This window comes from Lytechinus variegatus, chromosome 13 (genome assembly GCF_018143015.1).
Source record: "Lytechinus variegatus isolate NC3 chromosome 13, Lvar_3.0, whole genome shotgun sequence".
Classification (NCBI taxonomy): Eukaryota; Metazoa; Echinodermata; class Echinoidea; order Temnopleuroida; family Toxopneustidae; genus Lytechinus; species Lytechinus variegatus.
In genome coordinates, this window is record NC_054752.1 from 3,200,567 (window position 1) to 3,209,221 (window position 8,655).

An 8,655-nucleotide genomic window follows, 5' to 3' on the forward strand; every position below is an offset into this window, starting at 1 on the left:
AGGGCGCCATAACTTATGATAAGCACTTCCCTAAAAAAAATCAAATTCTAGGCACTGTAATTTTATCAATAAATTTGAAAGCTGACACATTTCAAGAGCAATTATTTCCAATGCCGATTCATAGTATGGGCATCTAATTTGTTTTGATTCTACCCCCCTCCCCCCCCCCCTCGTGGGGGGTGCAAAATGGCTGCTTTAGGCTATAAATAAAAAAATCCTGGTTTCGGTTTTTTTTGTTACTTAAGTGACCTTAATTTGGTTTCTATTCAAAGATTTTTAAGGGTGAAGAAGTATATCGGGAAAAGTTACAAGGACCCAGAAATCCAAGATGGCTTCCAAAAATGGAGTTTAAAATGGCTGTTGATACTTTAAATGAACATAGCACATTTTATACACCTGAGATAGATGGAATCGGTGTCTAGACCATGGTTTCAACGATCAAAATTGGGACAAGAATACCGTTTCCTTTTTTTATTTATTTAACTTCTGGAGGCCATCTTGGACTCAACATACCGGGACAGTCGGTGGTCTGGTATGTTAAAAATCCAAGATGGCTTCCAAAAATGGAGTTTGAAATTGCTGTTGCTGCTTGAAAAACCGATATAGTTTGTTCAATATCCGGGAATATGAATGTGTGTGACTACCATGGAAAAGTGAGTCTAATAATACATTAGATTAAGTTACAAGGAGAGTCGTTGGTCGAGTATGTTAAACAATAGAGTATAAAATAGCCACTGTTATTTACAAGTGGACATGTAATATCCATCAAGAATATGGTTTGATGTCTAAACCATGATTTTAAAGTCAGAAAATTAGTTACAACCGTTCGAGTGTTGTGGCCCAGTGGATTGGTCTTTTGACTTTGAAAGGGTCGTGGGTTCGAATCCCAGCCATGGCATAGTTTCATTCTGCAAGAAATTTATCAACATTGTGCTGCACTCAACCCAGGTGAGGTAAATGGGTACCCGGTAGGAAGAAATTCCCTGAATGCGCGAAGAAATTCCTTGAATGCTAGAGCGCCTAGGCAGCCCATCTAAGGCAGGGGTAATAATAATGGCAAGGCCCGCTGGGAGAACATTTTTTAGAACTGAAGTGGCTTCCCTAGGTAAATATACCTATATTATTAATATCATATCATAACAAGGACAGTCATTGGTCTATGTCGGAAAATCCAAGATGGCGTGAAGAAATCTGAGTCTAAAGTGATTGCTGTTACTTAAAAATGGACATAGTTCATTTAAAATTCACCAAGGACATATGATTTTGGTGTCCACTCAATGGTTTCATGATTATAATGATACTTTCGACTAGTTACAAAGATATGCACTTGTCCATTTTGCCTAAAAATCCAAGAAAGTTTTCAAAATGGCATCTAAAATGATTTCTAAAACTCATTAATAATGGTCAGAGTTTATACAATATTAATATGTGAGGAATAATTTGGATGTCTACATGGTGGTATAAAGGGTCAGATAATACATTCAACAAATAACAAGGATATTTAGTTATCCATTTTGTCTAAAATCCATGGTAGATTAAAAAAATTCATCAAATGGGTGCTATTACAATCTCATGAATCAATATGATAACTTATCCCATACACTTAAGTGTAGGCACCAAAATATTTCTCACAGGTTGGTATTGTTTGAATAATGTCTTCACTTTTAAGTAACAATAGTCATTTTGGAACCCATTTTTTAAAGCCAACTTGGATTTTAAGCTAAATGGATAACTGCATAGTCATTGTAGCCAGTCCTTAATAAGTATTTTTAATTTCAACTCTTGAAATACTAGTGTAGACACCAAAATAATATCCCCAGGTGTATGTTTAATGTTCTATATCCACTTTTAAGTAATATCAGTCATTTAAGCAATCTTGGATTTTTGATAAACTTGACATCCGACGTTCTTTCAACTTGAAACAATACTTGATCCTTTCAACTCTAGTGTAGACACCAAAATCAAATCTACAATGTGCATTTCTAATGAACTATGTCTACTTTTAAGAACCACAGTCAATTTAGACCCTGCATTTTGGAGGCCATATCGCATTTTTTGACATACCAGACCACTGACAGCCCTTATTTACTTATCCAAATGTGTTATTTGACCCTTGAAACCATTGGTTTAGACACCAAACTGGGGGCCGTTTCATAAAGCTGTTCGTAAGTTAAGAGTGACTTTAAGAACGACTGGTGATCCTTTCTTACGCGCTAAACCATCGCCTATGGTGTAAACCATTTATCAAAAGAAAGGATGTCCGCTTTAAGTATCAGCAGCCATTTTAAGATCATTTTTTGGAATTCATCTTTGATTTTTGGACATACCAGACCACTGACTGTCCTTGTAACTTATCCTTATATATTACTTGACCCAAACCAGTGGTTTAAAATTAAACATCGAAATCACATTTCCATGGACGATATGAAATCAGCTATGTCTGCTTTAAGTTTAGCAGCCATTTCAGAATAATTTTTTTGAAGCCATCATGGATTTTTGGACCCACCAGACCACTCACTGTCCTTGTAACTTTTTCCAATTTACTACTTCACCCTTAAAATCATTGAATCAAAACCAAATCGCGGATTTTTAGCACACGGCAGCCTTTTTGATGCCATCTTATATTTTCCAGGTATCCTGGGGTCCTTATATTCACTCTACCCTGTGTCAACAAATTATTTTAACTCCTAGACCATGGAGTATGAAACTAATTAGGATTCTAGAGTGGATAATGAGTGAGTCGTATTCATTAATTTTAAGTGAATGGTGGCCATCTTGGATACTATCTTGAAAATAACCACTTTCCCTGATGCAGATTTTGGTAGATTTTTAGTATATTATTCCTGAGGTCAATTAGTACTAAAAACTGTTGAAAAACAATGTAAGTTCGGAAGTTCTCTAAACATCACATGTTATTTCAATAATGATTATGTGCATGTGTGTGTGTGGGTATGGTGGGGGGGCTAAAAGATATATTTTATGTGTTTCTTGCTGTCTATCAGTAATTGGAAATTAGCCGAGAAGTATATAATTGACAATTCGAATAGAAGTCCTTTAATCGTAAATTGTACTCTAGAACGAGTGGCCGAATGGTGAAAGTTGTATGCCAATCAGTGGGGGGGGAGTAGGGGATATGGTTGGTAGGATGCTCGTCTAACTTGAAGCCTTCAGATATAGGCATTCTAGCTGTCTAGGGATGATAAAATACCATAAAACAATTCATTTTTAACCGGGCGCAAAATTACTAATACTCTTGATTTTAGTGGGTCTTAATATAGGTGACCCCCCCCCCCCCCCGGCAGTGGGTGAGGGTGGGGAAAATTGGAACCCTATCATTTCCTGATAGATTGGACCCAAGTGAATAAAAAAAAAAAATGGCACAGAAATCCTGGAGGAGCTTTGTCATGATATACCGTACCACACTAATATCATCATTATAAGTTATGGCGCCCTCTAGTGTTGTAATTAGGTTTTCACTGCATAAAATCCTGAAATGGGGGTGAGTTTTGCATTGATTCACCAAGAATAATCATATAAATTACATGTGATGTATTCTTCTGTTATTGGACTGTACAACAAGACATATGCACTTCATTTTTGTAATCTTCTAGTGCCAAAAATGGGGAAAATTATATTTTGGGGGTAATATTTTACAATTTTGGGGCATTTTTCGCAAAATCTGCCCCCTATATGGCAAAAGTGAAAAAAATATTGACATCACATCATCTATTATTCATTCTTGTACACCTCAGACAACTTTAAAATAAAATTGGCGAAGAAAAGTGAGAAATAAGGTTGAAAACAATGGCTTATCCTATTGGGCTTTGTACAGGCCAATATGGCGCCAAAAAGGACCCCCCACAAAGGGAAGGAGGGGTCTGAAAATTTGAACCCCATCGTTTTTGGTCTAAGGGGACCCTATTGAAGCCAAAACAACCAAAAAATCAGTTTTGGCACATTAGTCCTACGGGATGACACACCATACCGCACTACTATGCCTCGTTGGATGAATCATTTCATCTTTCACCTCATGAAGTTTTCTGTCCATTGCACTCATAAATATTCGTTACTTGTATACCAAAGTTATAAAACTAAACAAATGGATATTTTTCTGCAATGGTAAAACGTCAATCTTCAGGAATGCCAATTTGGAAATATTTGGGGGGAGGCGACCAAAAAGAAATGAGAAGAGCATACCATTCTTGCGATAATAGATGTAGACTTCTGCATCCTTTGGCTTTATGAATGCACCGCAATGGGGCATTGTTACTCTCACGGGACTGTCAAAGAGTGCATCTGAAGGCGACATCTTTAATCCAACCGAAATGATGGCTTCTGTTTCCTTCAACTCCAGCTCAGGTGGAACGTCTTCAATCACTTCCACACTGATGTCCTTTGCGCTGTAAATTTCATATTTCGAAATCCTGACCGTGATACCATGCTTCTCAAGTTGAATCAAGTCATCTTCTTCATCATTTGTATGATCTTCCTCGCTTTCTGCAGATTGTTTTTGAGTTTCATTCTGCTTACTCTGCTTCATCTTATCTGTAGGGTTTGGAGCATCTTGAGGTATAGAAAACCCCTCAGAAATTACTTCTCCGGAGAGTCTAGATTCCTTGGGACGTTGTGTATCCATGTTATCTGTGCATATTGTGAAGAAGAGCAACTAACATGTTGTAGTTTACTTCCAATTCGTCCGATTACCAACTCGTCTACTATCATTCGGTCTACCACCAGTTCGTCCACTATCATTGTCTAATTGCCAATTCGTCTTCTCAAAATTTCGTCTAATAACCAGTTGGTTCAATAGCTATTTAGTCCATATACCATTGGTCTAATTAGACTAAGTGTTAACTGTGCGAAATGAATGAAAACGAAATGGATATTAGACCAACTGGTCAGGAGACGAAATGGTCAGATTAGATGAAATGGTGATTAGACGAAGTGAAGATTAAACCAAGTGGTTGTTAGACGAAATGTTGATGGACGGAATGACATTAGACTAAATGAAATTAGACAATGTGGTGAGTGGACGAGTTGGCAGTAGACGAATTGGCAATTTACAAATGTTGTCCATTGAGTGTCCAACGAGTGATACAGGTCAATGACCATCAACGAATTAATTTTTCGGAGTTTAGCATGAAAGTCCACTCCCCCTTAAAGCGCAAGAGGGTAAGAAAAAAAATGTGATTTTCTTTCTTCTGGCACGGCTTTGCCGAAATAAGTTACAAAAAATCTTATAATCATGTCCGAGGGTATTACTAAAACAACGTAATTTGAACGAAAAAAATTAACAATTTAACTGGTAAGGTAAATGTGGATAAATCAATAGGCCAAACAAATTCACAATGATATGATGTATCATTTCCTTTGTCAACAAGTGACATGAGAGTGAAAGCCTACTTAATCGCATTCCAATACAATAAGCTTAGGCTTTTTATTTTGAATAATGGCTGGTCCATCTCCATCTTCAAGCTCAATGAACACTAGACAAACTGCAGCTGTAACATGCCAAGTGATTAAAGACCTACAGAATGAAGAGTTCCTTACGATTCTTGATTCCGCTGTCAGTAGAGCTGTTGAAAAAAAATGTCAGAGTTAATTGAGCGCTTGGACAAAATGCAGAGCTCCATCTATGATCTGCAAACAGATATGGATAACAAGAATAAAGAAATTCAGAATCTAACAAAAATCAACACAACACAAAAATCCAAAATCGAAATGCTTGATCGAAGTATTAACAATCTGGAACGATATTCTCGTCGGTCATGTATCAGGATCCTAGGGAAAAATGAAACAAATGGTGAAAATACTGACACTGTTGTGTCTGACATTTGCCATTCTAAACTAGGAGTACATATTGACATAAGCAAGGACATCGATAGATCGCATCGAACAGGGAGATTAAGGTCCCGGTCCTCAGACAATCCATTGCCACCACGCCCAATTATCGTCAAATTGACTTCCTATAGGAAAAGGAAAAATAATTCTGCAGAAAAGAAAACTCTTGAAGGGATCGGGAGTCATCATCATAGAAGATCTTACTGCAAGAAATCAAAAATTGTTGAGGAAAACGCGTGAACACAGAAAAGTTGTACAGTGTTGGTCATCAGATGGCCTTATCATCGCCCTGCTACCAGCCCAAGGAGGGAAGACCATGACTAAGCTGATTACCTGCGAAGAAAACTTGAATAAACTATAAACATATCCAACTGAATGTAAACAAATGAAAAGGAAATACATGCATGAATCATATACTTCCAACTGAATCATACACATGGGAAATGCATTATTTGTATGTACCCTGGTGGACTCCTATATGTCGACTGCTATTGAACAGATTCTGAACTTTTTTCACACTTCCATGTATTTTTAACGAGATTGCTCTGTTATTACAAATATGGTTTTTATATGTTGTGATATGCTTTTTATAATGCATCTTTCTTCATTTCCTCTCTTTTCTCAAGTTCTTTTCTGTCTTTCCTCTCTCCTAATACTTGGCTTGTTAAAAACTTTACTCGTACATGTCTCTGTCAGTAATTAACTGTGATTCCTCTCCAGTGAATCTTGATAATCATTGGGAAAAATGTTCAATTTGTAGCATTATAGAAAACATTTATAACTTGAAACAGGATTTGCTTAGCTTCATACATGATGTAACAAACAATAACTTTTCATGTAATAAATGCTTAAGTAAAAATTTTCCTTTTAATAATATTAATGATGAACAATTCTATGATACTTGCCATATGTCTTTTAATGACCGTGGGAATACGTTTTCAGATTCATTCCTACATGACATGATTAATAATAACACACCAAAGTTATCCTTGAATAATGATGAGCCTTTTGATCCTATTAATTTGTCAGACCAGTATTTTACTGTAAAAAAATTTAATGAAAATAACAGATCATTGGGTAAAACATTTTCTATTATATCTCAATTGCAGAAGTCTTAATAAAAATTTTGAAAATTTAGACATATTTTTAAATGAAATTGAACATCACTTTGATATTATAGGAATATCAGAGACTTGGTTAAATGATTCATCTTCTTTATCAATGTTTCAATTAGAAGATTATTTATTTGAACATAAACACCGATTTAGCAAAAAAGGTGGTGGAATTGGAATGTATATCAATAAGTCTGTGCATTACAAAATTAATGATTTAGCTACACAATACAGTACTTTTGAATCGTTATTCATTGAAATTCCACAAAAGGGCAAAAACAAATTGATTGGTGTCATTTATCGTCCTCCTGACAAATCTGTTGATGTTTTTTTAGAAGATTTCACAAATGTTTTTCAAAACAATATTATGAATAATTATGAATGCTACATTATTAGGTGATTTCAACTAAGATATGTTAAAAGTTTCACAAAATATTAAAATCGATGCTTTTTTCGATTTGATGCTTAGTTATTCTTTTCAGCCGCTTATTGGTGCACCAACTCGTGTTACAGCTTCATCTGCCACTTTGTTGGATAATATTTTTGTTAACTCAGATTTATCTATCAATGCTGGTATTCTCATATCTGATATAAGCGACCATTTACCTGTTTTTGCAATTACTGGTTCGCTATTAAGTGTGCCACATGAATCTATTTATACTGTACGCTGTATCAATGATGACACAATTAATATGTTTTATAGTGAAGTTCAAAATCTGTCATTTAGTTTAACTGATGATGTAAATAGTTCGTACAATTCATTTCTCACAAATTTTACCAACTTATATAATAAATGCTTTATGAAAAAAGAACATCAACAGAAAAAGATATGTAATAAAAAAAAAGTATGGATGACGCACGATTTGAAAAAACTCTGCCAGAAAAATCAGAACTTTATAAAAAGTTTTTACAATATCCTACACAGTATCGTGAGAAAGCATATAAAATATTCAGAAATTATGTAACCTTAAAGCTTAGACAAGCTAAGAGTAACCATTATTTCAAGAAATTCAATGATTTCAAAGACAACGCAAGAAAGACTTGGCAATGTATTAATACAATTTTGCGAAAAAACAAAAGCTCATCTTCAAGTATTAATTCTGTAAAACTGAATGGTGAAATTGTAACTAATAAAAAAACAATTGCAAATGCTTTTAATGATTTTTTTGCTACAATTGGTACTAAATTGTCTTATCAACACATTAACAATTCTAGTACTAATTTTGCTTCTTATCTAGACGACCCAAATTTGGAATCGTTATATCTCAAACCAATAAAACCAAGTGAAATAATTGATATAGTTTTAAAAATGAAAAGCAATACAATTTCTGGTCATGATTCTATAGGTATCTAAGTTGTCAAGAAAATAATTCGTTTACCAGTCATTTGTGAAAATCTTAGTCATATTTTTAACTGTAGTATATCTACTGGCAAATATCCTGACTTAATGAAAATAGCAAGAGTAACACCAATTTACAAAAAAGGTGATACGAGTGAACTTAATAATTATAGACCAATCTCTGTACTCTCAATATTTGCTAAAATACTAGAAAGATGTATGTATAATAGAGTTGTTTCTTTTTTTTATAAACTCCAAGTTCTTTTCTGTACTCAGTTTGGTTTTAGATGTGGGCACTCCACATCTTCTGCAATATTGGTATTGATTCATAAAATTACGCAAGCAATAGAAAGGAAAGAATAT

The 8,655-nt window shown here is 34.8% G+C and overlaps 1 protein-coding gene across 1 annotated transcript; it reads right to left on the minus strand.

Moving 5' to 3' along the window:
- Positions 1-3,182: 3,182 nt before the first annotated feature.
- On the minus strand, positions 3,183-4,636 carry LOC121426573. Its single transcript, XM_041622925.1, has 2 exons — positions 4,198-4,636; positions 3,183-3,190 (listed from the first exon to the last, which is right to left on the minus strand). The coding sequence occupies exons 1-2, from the start codon at positions 4,634-4,636 to the stop codon at positions 3,183-3,185; spliced, it is 447 nt and encodes a 148-aa protein (XP_041478859.1).
- Between the last annotated feature and the right edge of the window lie 4,019 nt (positions 4,637-8,655).

What these genes read in the sequence shown, in the direction of transcription:
- LOC121426573 (XM_041622925.1), bottom strand. Translation starts at nt 4,636, where the DNA reads ATGGATACACAACGTCCCAAGGAATCTAGACTCTCCGGAGAAGTAATT.